The sequence below is a fragment of the Pseudopipra pipra genome, chromosome 16 (assembly GCF_036250125.1).
Source record: "Pseudopipra pipra isolate bDixPip1 chromosome 16, bDixPip1.hap1, whole genome shotgun sequence".
Classification (NCBI taxonomy): Eukaryota; Metazoa; Chordata; class Aves; order Passeriformes; family Pipridae; genus Pseudopipra; species Pseudopipra pipra.
This window is the reverse complement of record NC_087564.1, coordinates 14,625,753-14,643,140: the sequence shown is the minus strand read 5'-3', so window position 1 is coordinate 14,643,140 and position 17,388 is coordinate 14,625,753. Positions and strand designations below refer to the sequence as shown.

Genomic DNA, 17,388 nt, shown 5'->3' with positions numbered 1-17,388 from the left:
CACCCTGAACACTCAGTCCTGGGCCTCCAGCAAAGAATTCACCTGAGCTTTATTAAAGGCTGAAGGAGGGATGAAGGAGATTGAGGGGACTACGTGACTCCTGGAGCTGTGATCTGTGGTCTGGAGCCACCTTTGGTCCATTCCTCCCTCTCCCTCCTCATTATGAGCTAAATGGAAGCACTGTTGGAAGCTAAATTGGGTGTAGCAGCTTGATAGCTCTCAGGTGATGTGAGCCTGGGCAGAGGTAATCAGGAATAATTGAAAAGGAGAGGTGTGTCCATCAGCCTTCCCTCAGCCCAGGGCACTGAACGGGTGCCATGCTCTGGAGGGGGTAGAGGGTGAGTGTCAGGGCTGGGGGAAAGGAAATCAGAGGGGAAAATGAGGCAAAACCAGAGCTGCTGGGTAAGATGGCTGGCTGGAAGGCTTTTTTAGGGTGTAGAGAATAATTCCTGTGAGGAGCAGCTGAGTGGGCTCGGCCTGGAGAAGAGAAGGCTCAGGGGGGAGTGTTTCAATCTCTCCTACTCCCTGACAGGAGGGGGAACCAGGGAGAGGGGGTGATTTGGGCTCTGCTCCCAGGGAACAAGAGACAGGAGGAGAGGAAACAGCCTCAAGTTATGCCAGGAAAGGTTCAGGTGGGATATTAGGGAAAATTTCTTCCCTAAAAGAGTGGCTAACCACTGGAAGGGACTGCCCTGGGCACTGGTGGATCACCATTCCTGGAAGGGTTCAGAAAACACCTCCAAGAACCACCAGGAGTCAGCCCCGTGAAGCAGACGTGGCACTTCACAATGTGCTTTAACAGGCTGGTGTTATTCAGTCAAAGGTTGGTCTGGATGGTCATGGAGGTCTTTTCCAACCTGAATGATCCCATAATTAAGTTTGTTTGAGGAGGGGGCAGGAGCTGCCCTGCCCAGGGCAGACCTGAGCGGGGTGTCCCGGCGCGGTGGCTCACGGTGCGCGTGTCCCTTGCAGGTCTGCGGCGCACGCCCAGCCGGCTGTCGGGGCTGAGCACGGCCCCCCTGCCCAGCCCCCCCGGCCCCACCCTGACCTGCGAGCTCCAGGACTGCCCCTTCTGTGCCAGCCTCCTGGACGACCCCGAGTTCGCCCTCAGCGACTCCGAGAGCTGCGACTCCGACAGCAACGGCGTCTACGAGTTCACGCAGGACCTGCGGCACGGCGACCACCGGGACCAGCTCCAGCAGCAGAGGGGCAGGAGGAGGAGGAAGAAGAAGAAACCCAAGGAGAGGAACAAGGTCGTGCAGCTGTGGAAGGCTTTTGGCAGCAAACTGAAGAGGATCGTGGAGAGCAAGTACTTCAACCGGGGCATCATGATCGCCATCCTCATCAACACCCTGAGCATGGGCATCGAGTACCACGAGCAGGTGAGGGCGGCGCTGCCCCGGGGAGACCTGAGGGTCGGGGGTTTCGTGGCGTGGGGTGACTCTTCAGAGCCGTGTCAGAAGAGGAATGAGTGATTTTTGTGCCATTTGGAAGCACCAAATGGGACTGAAGGCTTGGTCCTGTGTGTGCACGATGAGCAGAGTCATCCTTGGGGCGTGGAACGCCTGGGAGGGGGCTGGCAGAGTGAGGGGTGAGGAGTTTAGCTCTGAGGTGTGCAGAGCTTAAATGTGTGTGTTGGCCATGTCTGCTCAGAGCCTGGCTGCTTGTTGGCTCCGAATTATTCATGTAAACACGAATTTTTCTGGTGGAAATACCCCTTTGGTCTGATGGTGGTGGTGCACAGTGGACCTTGCAGTGCAGACAACCCGTGCAGAAACTTCTTCTTTGATCCCGGACCTTTAAATAAAGACTCGAACTATCAGGCAGTGCTAAAACAGCAAAGAACAATAAACAAAGGTTAGTTTCTCCCTGAGGGCTCCAAAACCTTTACTTTGATATCATAGGGTGCAAGTAGGCCTTTTTCTTAAGTGGTTGGAGAGAAACTGTGCTGTTCTTCCCAGTGTTAGTCTGAACGTGGTGATGGCAGAGAGCGGTGCTGGCAGTGAGGACAGCTTGTCCTTGTTGGCTGGTGGAGGCTGGAGGGGCTGTGCAGTGGGAGAAGGGAGGTGAGTCATCTGAGTATCTCCAGTTGGTCGCTCTGGGAAGGTTATGTTCTTCTGGGCTTTTCTTTCTTGGAAAAAACTGGTTATTTTCAACCGTTTTCTCTGGAATTTCTTGTGCAGCCTCTGTATCAGGTGCAGGAAATGCATCCCAGTGAGGCCAGGAGATCCTTGTACTTATCTTCTGGGAGGTGGATAGTCAGAGGTTCATCCAGTGCTCCCCCAAAATCTTCACTGCAGGATCAGGAACAGGTCAAAGTTATTTATGAAGCTGTTCCTCCTCTCTTCCGTGGTCTCTCCATTCAGGAGTGAGGAGGGAAAGGCAGGCTGAGTAGCATAATACATCCAAAGGCAGGACAAGAGGCTCTGCATTATCTTTCCCATCATTTCCCAGGATTAAGTACTGCTCAGGACCATGACAAACAATCCCCTAGAGTGCTGCTATTTGATTTTCTCTCCACTCCTGTGCTTTAAAACCCCCATATTTCGAGCTGAGACATATTTTCTTTCAGAAAAGCCAGTGCTCAGCTAAAACACCCAAACCTCAGGTGTGCAACAATAAATTGGTTCAGAGTTCCAGCAGAGAGTGTCCAAACCCAACAAGGATAGAGCTGTCGCTGTCGGCTTCCTGTCTACTTAGTTGTTGCACAAGTTTTAAAATTGGGAAATACACCTTGTCAATAGCTCCTGAATAGACCATTCATTCCTCTTGGCAGCTGCATTTCTGCATGGATACCCTTTTGTCAGGTGGATACAGCTTTGTCAGGCCTTGGATATTGCTGTGATGGGAGCTGGGGGAAAACCTTAGGCAGGCAGCAGTGAGAAAACCCAGGGATTGCATGGATTGTGTCCACAATCACTTGGATGAAGGTAAATTGTAATAATTACATCCTTGCTGCTCACACAGGAAAGCTGCAGCTGTCAGGTTTATATTGGGTTTTACCTTGTAAAAGATTTGCTTTCAACCATCCCAAAGCCAATGGCAATAAATGTTCTGCAGCTTTTGGCTACGGAGCATCAGGTTCCCACCAGCACTGCCCAGTGTGGGCCCAATAAAAGGGGAGGAATTTTGAAGTGAGACCTGTAAAAGTTCCTCCACGTGCCTGACTGCAAAGTGTCCCTGGGACACAGCAGGATAAGTGGAGCTGTCAGAGCCCAGCGTGGTGACACCTCACCCAAACTGTGAGGTGTCCATATCAACAGTGTCCCAGAGGATGAGGCGCTGTCCAAAAGCAATAGGAAAGGGCTCTGGGCTCCCAGATTGTTTGGCAGGAAAATCTGGGGCTGCTGTGGCAAAGTGGGGTGATTTGGGAACCCGCAGCCCCCCTCGTGTGAGAATTGGCTGCGAGGCTCGGGGTGGGGGCTGCTTTGTGTGGAGGTCAGGAGGTGCCTGAGCCAAGTGTCCCAGCCCCACAGCGTGGTGTTGGTGTGGAGGGGAGGTGAGAACAGCTCTGTTTGGGTAAGCCATGAGCATTGCCAGGAAAAACACTTTCAGCACAGCTTTGTGGTTCCTGAGTGGCAGATGCTGCCCAGTCCTTCTGCTCGGAGCAGGTCCTACCAGGCGAGGTGTGAGCCTTCCCCGGGCTGTAACCAGGTGTGGGTGTTGCCACATCTCCTTCTCCACCCTCCCAAGGGCAAAACTGGAGGTCATTCCCCAAGGCAATAAGGATTTAGGAGCACTCTGTGGCTGTCCCTCTGTTTTCCTTGCTCCCACCAAGCTGTTCAGTGTTACCCCGAGAGCAGTGGTCAGGGGCTCCCGTTGGGGAGCTGGTGCTCTGTGCCTGCTGATAACACCACGGGAAGGGGTCTCCTGGGCCCTGAATCCCTGCAAAACAGAATCCTGGAACCCCAGAATGGTTTGGGTTGGAAGGGACCTTAAAGCTCATCCAGTTCCACCCCCTGCCATGGGCAGGGACACCTTCCACTAGCCCAGGTGGCTCCAAGCCCCATCCAACCTGGCCTTGGACACTTCCAGAGGAGGGGTATCCACAATTTCTCTGGGCAACACTCTCCTACCAACACTCTCCACCATTTGTTCTGGGTGAAGCAGCTCAAGCAGGTTCCCTGATCTTGACTTTTGCCAGTTATTTTCAGCCAGTGACTGGTTGTATCAAACTGGGCTGCAAACAAACCAGTGCAGCAGCCACAGAAAAGCCTTCCCCAAACCTCACTGTCTGTAAGGAAATGCCAAATCCCTTTTATAAAAAATTACTGGTGGCTTCCTGCCTTTCTTTTCCAGCTTGTCAGACTTCCTAGTCATCAGTGGCTTTGCAAGTAGATGGGCACAGCACAGACACTTTTTGATTCAAGTGCTGTTCAGAGCCAAGGCATCGATCCTGTGTGTGTGGGAGGGGTGGGGGGTTCTGAACAACATATGGTGAGGAAGATACAGCAGTGCTGGTCCTCTGTTATCCTGCCTTTCATCCTGGGACACAGCACTGCTCTGCAGAGAAGTCTCACGGAGCCCTCTTGAGGCAATGGAGCATCATTGTCCATGTGTTCTGGGTGAGGGAATCGAGGTTGGAAGGAGCCAGGCTGGAGGCAAAACCTGGTGGGCTTCTGGCCCTTCTTGTAACCACAGGGCAGGGGGACGTGGGTGCTGTAGCAGAGCTTTGGGAGCACCCCTTGGCAAGAGAGGAGGGTGACTTCCAGATGATCGAGAGCCCTGTCCATATCCAGATCTCCTCAAGGCTTCAAGATGTGTTTTTATGGGAGTGTGAAGCTCCCAGCACTGCTCACACAGCTACTCTGGCTGCTCTTGGCTAATGTGGTTGGCACCACCCCATTTAATGCATGTAGCCCATGTAGAATTACAGAATCATGGAATGGTTTGGATGGGAAGGGACCTTAAAGATCATCTCATTCCCACCCCCTGCTGTGGGCAGGGACACCTTCCACTAGCCCAGGTTATTCCAACCTGGCCTTGGACACTTCCAGGGGTGGGGCAGCCACAGCTTCTCTGGGCAACCTGTGCCAGGGCCTCCCCACCCTCACAGAGAAGGATTCCTTCCTAACATCTAATCTAAACCTGCCCTCTGGCAGTTTAAAACCATTGTTTCCAACCCTGTAATTCCCTTTGAGCCCAGGATCCTGTCCCATGGCCATGGACACAGTGGCTGACACTCAGGAAGATGAGGAGATGCTGGAGGTGCTTTGCAGAGCTGTCCTTTAGTGCTCCTGCTCTTCTCACGAGGCAGGATGAAGATTTAATGGCAGCACATCCCATTTGTGGCAGGAGGCAGCTGCTGGTGGGAAGAGAGTTTCTTTGAGATTCCAGTCATTAGCAGCAGTCGGATCCTGCCCAGCTCATCCGTGGGGTTCACAGGCAGCTCCTGCTCCAACTGCACCTCAGACACAGCTGGGAATTAGGAGCTTCCAGGATGCTCTTAATTAACAGCAGCCCAACTTGGATTCCAAAGGTTAATTGCCTGGTTTGGAATTCCTGGTTTGTTTTTTTTTTTCCCTTCTGCGCTTTATTTATTTATTTGAAGCCCTCAGACAGCTGAGGAAAGCCAAGTACAGAGCAGAAGGCAATCCTTGCATTAATCTTCCAGGCAATTTCAGTACATTGGGTGATTTTGTTGTGCATTCATTGCAGCTGACAGTTCTCCAGAGTGGCTGAGAACGTGCCACGGCACTGCAGCAACTGAGCAGGAATAGTGCACTCCAGAGGCATCCCCTCTGCCATGCCTTTGGGACAGGGGGATGGGATACCTGGGATATCCAGGATGTTTCCAGCCACTGAAAGGTGACTCCTTTTTGTCCCAGGAGCAGTTTCACTGACTGCTCTGAGGAAATAATTGCTGCTTCTTAGGTTTCCTTGATTCCCAGCTCCATGGTTATCCAGTGCAAGGACAGAGTCCTTCATTTGTCCAGGAGAAATGCTGGTGTCACCCCTTTGGAGCTCTGAAATCACCCAGGAGCACCTCAGGTTTAAATTGTAAGAAGAGCCCCCCACTCGGCTTCCCAGAGGAATTTGCTGAAGTAGCTGTTGATACTTGTAATGATTCCACATAAAAGGCTCAATTTACATCAAATGGCACTAGAAATGCTATTTTACATTCACTTCTCAGAAGAGAAGTACAAATTAGTATTTGTTCCGAGCTATTGCTGTTCAAAGAGCTTTTAATTGCTTTTCTGATCCCTCATCCATGGGCTGTTCCATTCGGAGCAGCTGCCTTTGGAGCAGGTTGGAGCTGACCTTGAGGGGCACCCAGTGGTCCGTGGCTTGTCAGAGGGAGAGAAGGATTGGTTTTGAGCAGCACATTTTGTTATTCTGGAGTAAAAGTAATTCTGTGTGATTTAAAGTAGCAACTCACTTCTCCAGTGACGTCCTGCTTCAGCATTTGTCACTTCTGCCTTGAAAAATTGGTTTGGCATGGAAAGCTCAGCACTTACTCAGAAAGCAGAGGAGAATCTTTCAGCAGCGTTTGAAGCAAATTGTTTAAATTCCTTTTGAGTTGTGAGTCAATAAAATACTATCCTAGGCTGAGATTCTCACTTTCAGCTCACAAAACTTGTTCACTCTTCCAAATTGCTGCAGGATCCAATTTTAAGAACTCACACACTGGCTGGATTTGAAGAAAACAGATTCCCCCAGTCCAGCCTGGGATGAGAAAATCCACCCAATGTGTTTGTGCTTATTGCCTAAATGATGGGAGACTTATTCTGCCCTTAGCAGTCCTTTGGTTTATGTGTTCGTGGTGTGTCAGGTGCATCCCAGGCTGTCCCTTCCCTGCTCCCTCTCTGAGGTCCCAAAGTGGGCTTTCCCAAGCCTTGGTTTGCTCAGTGGAGAACACACACAGTGATGAAAATTTGGCTTTTTCAACAAACAACTTGTGATAACCCGAATTCTGCCTCCACCTCTTGGGAGGGAAGAGAAGGGCTTTGTCTGGTGAACTTGGGAAAGGAAGGGGCATTTTCCACCTTTTGTGCCCCAAGATTATACCATGTTTTTATTGCTCTCTAGACCACCTTCCTCCAGGCCCCCTTTTTCTTCAGACAGACCCTCTGTCAGGTCAGGAAGAGTTTGGGGATCCCTCAGCGCAGTTCAGGCTGCAAAGCTGCTCAGGTCCAGCAGCATTTACACCTGGCAAGGTTCATTCCCACAATAGAGGGAATCAAGGATCAGAGACAGGGTGGTATGAACTGATGGCAAAATATTTTTGGGTAAAAGCAGGGTGGAAAAGCAGATTTAACCCTGGCTCAGGGTTAAATCACTGTCTGCTGGACCTGAGCTGTCATGGCAAAGGGTGTGGAGCCTGACACGAGGGGTGTTCAAGGAGCCTCCTCTCTGTCTTACTCTCTCCTCTCATTTAACTGACTCCTCCTCTGCTCTGTTTTCCTTCTCTTGGATCATATGTTCTTGGTATATTTTTTTTTACTATATAAGGGAAAGCATATGAGATCCTTCCATTCCTGTGCCTCTGAGCAGACATGAACAGCACCTCTCCAGTGTAGAAAGTGAGGGTAATAACTCAGGGAGTGCTGACATGCTGAGCAGTCGGGGGAGAGGCAGAACAACAGGGGGGTTTGCAGTCTGGGCTGGTTCCTATGGATGTGCTCATTAGCCTGGGGAGTAATTCACATATTCCCCGTGGAACTGTGGGCACGTTTTCCCACCGGTTCCTTCCCCTCACTTGTGCCATTAGTGCTCTCTGTGGTGGGGGATTGGCCACATAAATCACAAGCAGGTGACAGGAACAGCCTTCCCAGCACAGGCTGCTGGGTGGAAACTGGAGATGTGCTCAGCACCAGGACCAGCCCTGCAGGGTGCAGGACCCACCAGCTGTGTTTCTTCCATCTGGGTCATGCAGTGATTCAGCTGAGCCAGATCTCAGTGCCCTGCCAGGCTCCCGAGCCCTGTGAGCCCCACGCGATGGCAGCGGGCCGGGACGTGGGGAATGCAGACAGACTGTTTGCATTTCAGCTGGCAGGTAAAATAAACCAAGTGTAGCACAGCCCTGAGAATGAAAGCAGAGTGCACTTTGCCAGCTGCATTTCATCAGGAATGCGTGTAAATCCCAGCCAGGGGCGGCCAGTTCAAACCCTGTGTGCCAGTGGCTCTGACGTGCTCTGGGACAGGGAGGTTTGGCACAGCCGGGCAGAGGGACCCCGTCATGAAGGAAGTGGCTTTTCCCAAACAGAGAGTGGTGTTGTGTGTTGAGTCTGTGCCTTCCTGCTGGCTGCCAGCTCAGTTCTTTTCATCTGGGAGTGGGTTTGTGAGAGAGGCTTGGCTTTGATCGGGTGCTCCAAAGCAAGTCCCTTGTCTGAGCGATGACAAGATGCGAGTTCAAGGAGGAGCTGGAGTGTGTGGCTCGTGGCAGCTGCAACCAGCAGCTCCAGAGACATCACTGTGCCCTCAGGCAACGTGCAGAGCCCCAGCCTGGGTCCCTCTGAGCAGCCCAAGCACGTGGCAGCAGCTTCCCATCCTCCCAGCTGGGACAAAGCAGGGACAGCAGAGAACAGCAGAGGGGGAACTGGAAAAGCCTGAAACAGTCAAACAGCCCGTGGGGGCAGGAAAACGTGCTTAGGCTTGGCAAGGCTTGGAGAGGATCGTGCCCTGGAGTGGTGGGAAGCAAGGAGTGGTTTGGATTGACTCAGGAGGGATGGAGCTGCTGGTCTGCCAGGAACGCTGCTGTTAGCAGGGGATGGCTTTGTTTCCTGACACTTCCCCGGGCTGTCTGCATCCATCTTGTGTTTCCTTGGATTTTTGGTCTGGAAGGCAAGGAGTGTGTTTTGTTCTGTGCACATCAGCCTGCCATGTGGGGCTCCCAGCCAGGGCCTGCTGGATGTGTCAGGTTGGATATCAGGAAAAATTTCTTCCCTGAAAGAGTGGTTAAACACTGGAAGGGGCTGCCCAGGGCAGTGGTGGGATCACACCCCTGGAAGTGTTCAGAAAATGGTTCAAAATATGGTTTAGTGGGCTGGTGGTGTTTGGTCAAAGGTTGGCCTTCATGATCTTGGAGGGCTTTTCCAACCTGAATGATTCTGTGATCCTGTGTCATTACAAGTAACAGTGGGAATGGGAAGAGAGCACTGCACCTCTCCTGGACCAGTTTATATCATAGAATCATGGAATGGTTTGGGTGGGAAGGGACCTTAAAGATCATCTCATTCCAACCCCCTTCCACCAGCCCAGGCTGCTCCAAGCCCCATCCAACCTGGCTTTGGACACTTCCAGGGATGGGGAATCCACAGCTTCTCTGGGCAACCTGAAGGGCCTCACCACCCTCACAGGGAAGAATTTTTTTCCTAATGTTCCTGGAACTTGCAGGTAGACTCTGGAACTGAGTTTAGAGCCCACATTGAACCCAAATGCAGCAGGAGTGGACACAAGGGGGTTGCAGATGGGGAGGGCAGAACCTGCTGGTGCTGTGCCATGGACTGACTGTGCCTGTGGATGGTGGTTCCCAGCTGGGAGGAAACAAAGGAAATGATCCTGTTTAATTTAATAGTTCTGTGCACTTCCAGCCATTCCCTGTGCATGGTTGCTTTCTCTGCAGACCTGGAGAACACAGAAAGGCTTAAAATGTAGATCTGATTGAGAAAATGTTATGAAGATGTAAAAAAAAACAGCCATGCCACACCTGGGCAGAAAGGGGAGTTGTACTTGGCAGTGTATGAAATGCTGGTAATTCAGGGTGAAAGCTCAGTGTGGAGATTGTGGCATTGCTCAGGTGTCCTGTACATCATCCCCCTGGAGCTGAGAGGCAGAACTGGCTGAACCCCCCACAGGCAGAGGATTAAAGGTGCTCAGAGTAGCAAACTATCACCTTCCACCAGGGAGAACCACCCTGCACAGAACCAACCAGGAACATTCCCTGCTGCCCTCAATCCCAGCCATGAATTTCCCTCGGGTTTGAACCAGGATTCTCCACCCAGGACAGTGAGATTTCCCACAATTATGAATGAAGCTTTAAATGCCTCCTTGAAAGCTCCTACTGGGTCTTTTGTTACCAGATGGGGCTGCTTTTTTATAAGTGGTTTTGAGAGGTGGAGGGGGGGAGAAAACTGCATCTGAAAGGAGCGAGACTCTTGCTGGAGAAAGAGGGAGGTTTGGCATTCTTTCATGCATTCTTTTAAAGCTCTATTTTTGTTTGCTCTGTCTGGTTTACAGCCCTAAAGACAGCCTGACTCCCAATTTGGGAAAAACACTGTTCACAGACCTTGGAGCATCAGTGGTAAAGCTTGTTAGAGCAGGGACTCTGCCACTGAGGAGTATGGGGCAGGAGCCCCCTTGGATTCTTTACCCCATGAGGGGATTTCTCAGGAGTTTTCTCTCCTGCCTGATCCCTGTACATATTAATACCTCCTCTCTCCCTGTCCTTGTCCTCTCCTTGTCCCACACACAGACAAAGCCAAAACTTTTTAGTCCAGTGCCCCTGGAGAAAGCAGCAGAAAGAAAAGTAGTTTATTTTCTCTACTCCAAAGGGAATTGACTTTGCAGACAGATGGACCCTGCAGTTCCCTGACTCTGGGCATGACTATACATGGATTTGTCTGTTTGGATTGAGGGGGTTTGTGAAGCCAGAGTGTGCTGGCTGCTCCTGGCAGCTCTACCTGGAGCTTAGTGATGGGATCAGGGCAATAAAGCCCTGGCTCTGTGTTCCCCTTGCTCTCAGCTATCCAGAGTGCAGGCAGGAATTTTACAGTTCCAAGCTGCCCCAAATCCAATCAATGAAAGGAAATAAATCAAACCACAGGGAGAGGATAGGATATTGGGGAGAATCAGAGTTTTTCTTTTATTCCTGAAGGGTTCAGAGGCAGAACATCCACCCTGTGAGCATCATTTGTCCTGGTCAGGGGTGCAGGGAGTGCAGTTTGAAGTCATTTGTGGAAATGAGTTTGAGCCAAGGAGGCCAGAGCAGCATGGGTTGCTGGGCAATTATCTCCTTGCCAGTGGCCTGTGTTATGGGGCTGTGCTGCAGAAGGTCTCTCACTTGTGCTAAAGTCTCCTGAAGCTGCCAAGAGAAGAGATCAGCATCTTGAATGTCTTTAAAGCAGAACTACTGATATGGTACGTTGGAGGGCTGGCAGGGATCCTCTGCTGTGGTGCCAAAGTACAAGGGACTGAGCTGCAGAGCGTGGAAGTGCAGGGGGATTCAGTGCCAGAAATCCCAGTTAAAGATGAGGACTGTCAGGAGCTGTGGATGCCTCTGGAAGCACCTCGAGCCAGAGGGGGTGGGGGGATGGCTCCCCACTTCCCCCAAGGACAGCACAACCCACCAAAACACTTCTCAAAGATAGCCAAAAGAGTATTCCCATTCCTCTTCTTCCCTGCTCTTCCTTCCCTAACTGTCCCCGCTCTTTCCAGGCTGGAATGATGTTATTTACATCCCTTCCTTCCCATTGGGCTCCCACCATATCCAGACACCCCCCAGAGCAGCAGGAATCACCCCCTGGCTGCAGCGTGGGGAGTTTGATGGCTGAGGATGTTCCTCAGCTCCTTCCTTTCCCAAGCACAGATTCTGCCTGTTCCTGAGACTGAGTTTAAGCTGTGGGAGAGTGATGGACAGGCAGGCTCAGACTAACAGACAGGTGAAGCTGCCTCAGTGAACAGTGGAGAGGATGTTTCCTACCCGAGCTTGCAGAAGTCCTTTTGTATTTCAGAAATGATTTAACGCTCTGGGTTTCCTCCCACTCCTTTTCCCCCCCTCCTTGCCAGTCAGTGTGTAATAGCAGAGGGTTTCATACATATTGGATTTTTTAACTCTGACATGAAATCTGAATGCTGTATTTAGGGCTGCAGCTGTCACTCCTCTGAAAACATGCAGTGAAATGAAGGTTAACAAGTTTGGGCTCTGGGGGAAGCGTGTAAAACAGCCCTGCAGAAGGCTTTGTGCCCTCACAGCCGAGCAAAGAACAGATATTTTCTGAGGTTCTCCAGCCCAGGGTTATTCATCATGATCCGAAGCAAATCCTTTTCTAATTGTGTATCCTCGTTTGAAATTCTCGAAACCCCAAATCAAATTCTTTTTCCCTTGTATGATACACACAGAAAATACAGGATACAGAGCCTGAGGGGATGGTTTAATAGTTAAAGAATCAGGCTGGCACTAACCAGGCTTGCTGCAGCCATATGTTCAAATCCCAGGGGTGACCACTCACCAGGAGGTAGAAGATGCTCCAGATCATTTATTGTGTTTTCTCTTAAAAACAGATGTCCTGATTCCTGTGGCTGAAGGCAGGGATGCTCTGCCTGTGCCCCAGCCAGGGCAGTCTGGGCAGTTCAGTGTCCCCTGCCACACTTGCACTGTCCCCATGTCCTCCCTCCCTCCTGTGTCTGCACAGGCTGAAGTGTGAGGGCCTGGCTGCTTGATTTTAATGGAAATTCGCTTAAATAAGGCAAAATAGCTTTTAGCCTTTGTTTCAACAGGACTTTTGTCTGTCTGGAAAGTCTCAAATGTACTTGGGAACAGTGTACTTGGTGTAGAAGGCCTTGTTGGAGGCTTAGGGCTCATGGCTGTGTCTCTTTAGGGTCACTGCACTCAGGTTGGGGCTCTGTGTGAACACAAGATATGACGTTTTTGCCACATCCATGGACCTTTCCATGGCTGAATCAGCTTGGGGAAGAGGAGAATGAGGGGAGATTCATCAGGGTCTGCAGCTTCCTCATGAGGGGCAGCTCCAGTCTCTGCTCCCTGTGACCAGTGACAGGACCCAGGGAATGGCTGGAGCTGTGTCAGGGCAGGCTCAGGTTGGATCTCAGGGAAAGGTTCTTCCCCCAGAGGGTGGTTGGGCACTGCCCAGGCTCCCCAGGGCAGTGGGCACAGCCCCAAGGCTGACAGAGCTCCAGGAGGGTTTGGATGCTCCACTCTCAAGGACAGGGTGGGATTGTTGGGCAGGGCCAGGAGTTGAGCTGGATGATCCTTGTGGGTCCCTCCCAACTCAGGATATTCTGTGATTCCGTGAGTGGAGCCAAACTGGGACCTAACCTGGGTGTTGGGAAAGCTGGGCATCAGTTCAGACCAGAACTCTGATCCAGCAGGACCTTAGAGATGGGATGGGATGTGAAAGCTCTATCTCAGAGATGCAAATGGTGAAGCCATTGAGATTGATGGGGTGGGGCTGTGGGACAGTTCACACCCGTTGCCAGCAATCGCATCCTTCCCATTGTGTGTTGGGATTGTTTCAAAGGCTCTCAAACAGCCCGGGGAGGAAGTTGCAAGGTTTGGACTCCTCTGCTGAGTAGTGCAGATTAAGGAGGCAGAGCTGCTCTGAGAGGCTCTTCTGAGAAGCTCTTAATGCACAGGGATCACTGCCTTGTGAATGCTCACATCCCTCCCTCTCCTGATCCGTGCGGGAATGGGGCGGGCTCTCCTCTCCGTGTTAATGCCCCGCTGCCTGCAGTTAATTAAACCCTGCGTGGTGCTCACTGCGGTGTCACTGTGGGTAATGCCTGTCACCAGAGCTGTAACTCACCCCTGTTCCCCTCAGCCCCGAGCTAACAGGTCTCTAATTCCCTCCTCACACTCCTCTCTCCCGGCTCTCCCAAGTTTTTGCCGTACGGTTCTGGTTTTTTGTGGGTTTTTTTTTTAGCATCTCCATAGAAACCACTTTGGAGTTGCAGAGTGCAGGGTTTGTGCAAATTTAAAAAGGAACTCGTGTAATGGTTCAGTTGGATCAGGTTTCGGGCCAGCGGTCGCTCGGAAGGAGTTTGTGTCCAGTGATAAAAGTTGGGAAGGAAAGCTCTGAAAGGCAGAGATGCAACAATTTTCTGCTCCATGAGCTCAGGATAAAGCTTTTATGATAGCACAAAGTTTGTTTGGAGGGAGACACAGGCACATTTTGGACTCTTCCACAGAAATCTGGATGAATTTCCTACCTGGGAGGAAACCTGCTTATGTGCAAAGCTGCTTTTTGATGTGCCAGCTCGATTCCTCACCTTGTTAACACAACTGTCTCTCAGTGTGACCTCTCTTAGAAGGTTTAAATGCAGATAGATTCATGTGCTTTTGATGTCTGGGCTAATGAATTCCTGGGCCTCCTGTGCTTGATTTCCTAGTTTATAGGTGGAGGCTCAGCACTGCTCAGGACCAACCAGGATTGGAGCTGGGCTTGCTTTGCACCTGACTGGTGGAAAGGTTAGCTCAGGGTTGGGTACCAGAGGCAGGGGAGAACAGAGGATGCTTCTGGGTAGTAATTCCTCCTTCTCTGTCTCTGCACAAAGACCTTAGGCAACTTTTGGACGGGGATGAACTCAAATTTTAAAAAACATCATTAGACAGCAAAGGAGGAAGCCCCTTGCTGTGCTCAGATGCCCAAAGGTCGGGGTGGTTTAGCAGCACATGGTCACCAAGGCAATCATTGCCATGGAAACACTCACCACCTTCTCCAGCAAGAGCATTTGAGCAAGTCCTGAGTTTTAGCAAATAATTGCTTGAGATCCACTGTGTATCCCACACATAAAATAATTTGACAGCTTTCACCATGGTCTATCTGTTTTGGAGACCCCCGAGGAGGATTTTCCGTCAGGGCAGAAGGGTTTGCAGGCTCAGTTGCCTTCTCAAGGCTCGCTGTTTGCACACGGTTGGTGTTGGAGCTTTACTAGTTTATTAAAGCCACTGCACAGGAGATTTCATTTGAATTCTCTTTCACTCCCACTCTCTGCAAATGAAACCTTGTGTTGCCTGTTTCCTGTGAGCACCGACATCGCCGCGTGGAGGATGGGGATCAGGTTGGGGTTTTCTCTGGATTGCTTCTTCAGGAGGGGGTGGTTGGCCCTGCTCCAAGGGCAGGGAGCTGGATCCAAGCCCTGGAGAAGCTGGTGTAGCTGTGAGGTCTGGTTGGAGCAGCCCTTCCTGTGTGTCTGCTCCTCGTGGCTCTTGCTGTGGGAGAAGCATCACTTCTGCTCCTCGGAGCCACAGCAGGGAAAAACTGCCAGGAGGAAAACTTTTTGTGGGATGGAAGAAGGTCGCAAATGGAATAATCACAGAACCACAGAATGGTTTGGAAAGGACCTTAAAGCTCATCTTGTTCCACCCTCTGCCATGGGCAGGGACACCTTTTACTAGATCTGGTTGCTCCAAGCCCCATCCAAGCCTTGTGCTGGTAGTGAATTACAATAATTTTAATTAGGGTTAATAGAATTGAATTTTATTATTTCAGCAGTGATTTTATATTCTCTAAAATCAGAACGAGTGAACATTTTTTCCTTCCCTGTACCATTTTGTCCCCATAACAATAAAAACATACTGAAATCCAGGGCAGGTGTGGGGGTGAGGGGTGGTTCACACAAAAGGAATGAGAAAACTGCAATGGAAAGTCACCTCTTCAGTTTTAAGTCCTGTTTTCCAGATTTTGGGGTTCTTCTCCCAATGCTAGGAACAAATATTACAAGAGAAACACATTGCAGAGTCAGCACATTATTTTCTGTGAATATTGATCCTTGGTCATCTCTGAATATTGGCGTTTGTTTAATATAATTTCATTTTGTTGGGGTTTTTTGTGGAGATGGTGGAAATGTGGAAGCACTGGGCCATCTCCAAACTCAGTGGTGGCTCCACTGAAATCAAGGAATTCTGCCAGGTGAAAATCCAACAGCTGTAAGATGCAAGCACCCGGTGAGGAACAAGAGTCCCTGAGCTCTCCTGCTGCTTTGTGCTCCCACTTGGATGCTGAATGAAGTGAAAGCTTGGAATTACCAAGTGATCCAACTATGCTGAAGGGCAGCTGTGCCTTGGAGTTCCTTCCTGACCTCTTTTGTCCTTTCTTGCCTCAGCAGAACAAATTGCTGTTGTCTCAGGGAGCGAGAGGGACGATGGTGGTTGGAGTTGTTAGTTTTAAATTTCTCAGACATGAAGGGTCTGCAGCTTCCCCCTGAGGGGCAGTGGAGGGGCAGCTCCAATCTCTGCTCTCTGTGACCAGTGACAGGACCCCAGGGAATGGTCTGAAGTTGTGTCAGAGCAGGTTAAGGTTGGATTTCAGGAAAAGGTGGGTGGTTGGGCACTGACCAGGCTCCCCAGGGCAGTGGGCACAGCACTAAGGCTGACAAGGCTCAAGGAGCCTTTGGAGAACACTCTTAGGGGCAGGGTGGGATTATTGGGGTGTCTGTTGAAGGCCAGGAGTTGGACTGGGTGATCCCTGTGGATCCCTCCCAACTCAAGGCATTCAGTGTTTCGAATTCAAAAGCTAAAATGGAGTGATGAGCTCCTGGGAGTGGCTCGTTCTTGCTGTAACCTTCCAGCTGCACACTCTGCAGGCTGCTGGCAAACACAGACTCTGGGTTTGTACCTTTTTGTCTTTGCTTTTTCTTTTTTGATCGCTGTGGATGGGTTTTAATTGCCGCTTTAGTCTGGTGCTCGTGGCTAAAAGAACGGATCAATAATTCACTCGCAGGAACAGCTCGGCAGCTCCAAACTTCCATCTGCCTGCCTTGGCTGCTGGCTGGAGCACCCTGGGCTCTTCACAGCACTGGGGTTTTGGGAACAAAAGTGAGCTTGTAACAATTGCTTGGGTTGCTTCGGGGTTGCTAGAGGGGAGGAAAGGTGGATTTCCCCTGAATTTGTTCTCCTGGCTCCCTCCCAGGCTGTCTTTGATGCTGAGCAGGGAGGAGCTGCTGCCTGGGTTACAGATGTGGATTTTGCAGATAATCATTTCCATCCTGAGGAGGCTTTTGAATTTTAAGCTCTTCAGGAGCGTTTCTGGAAGCTGCAGAGGAGCTGTATCAAAATTGGGTCTGTAGCAAGTGCAGTCCTGTCTTGGGAGACAAAAGGGCTGGAGGTTCCCCCGGCTGTGTTGTCCCCACAGGGTGTCCCTGAGCTTCATCAGCCTGTGGAAAAAGTAGTAAGATGTTGGTACCCACCCTGGCAGTGGTTTGGATCCTAAGAACCCAAGGGTCCAGTGTCACAAAAGTCACAGTAAATAGAGCTCAACTCACCTGGTCCATCCTCGGGCTCTAGGACAGGATCAACTCTCCTGATATCAGAGTGGGAAGTGGTTTCGTGCCATTTAGAGGGTGAATGTCCCTGGTTCAATGTCCCTGGTTCATTGGAATTAACCAGAATTGGGATTGTTCAGCCTGGAAAAGAGAAGCTTTGGGGTGACCTAATTGCAGCCTTCCAGTGCCTGAAGGGAACCTGCAAGAAAGATGGAGAGGGACTATTTACAAGGGCCTGGAATGACAAGACAAGGAAAAGGGCTTCAAACTGACAGGGAATAGGTTTAGATGGGATACTGGGAAGAAATTCTTTCCTGTGAGGCCCTGGCACAGGTTGCCCAGAGAAGCTGTGGCTGCCCCATCCCTGGAAGTGTCCAAGGCCAGGTTGGACGGGGCTTGGAGCAACCTGGGCTAGTGGAAGGTGTCCCTGCCCATGGCAGGGTGTGG

General features: G+C 50.9%; 1 protein-coding gene across 5 annotated transcripts in view; it reads left to right on the top strand.

Moving 5' to 3' along the window:
- The window catches only part of CACNA1H (calcium voltage-gated channel subunit alpha1 H), a 115,457-nt gene that overhangs the window by 38,364 nt on the left and 59,705 nt on the right, over positions 1–17,388 (top strand). For all 5 annotated transcript variants that reach the window (XM_064673347.1, XM_064673350.1, XM_064673349.1 and 2 more), the window contains exon 8: positions 973–1,382. In XM_064673347.1, the coding sequence (XP_064529417.1) occupies positions 973–1,382 (410 nt within the window). The remainder of the gene's footprint in view (positions 1–972; positions 1,383–17,388) is intronic.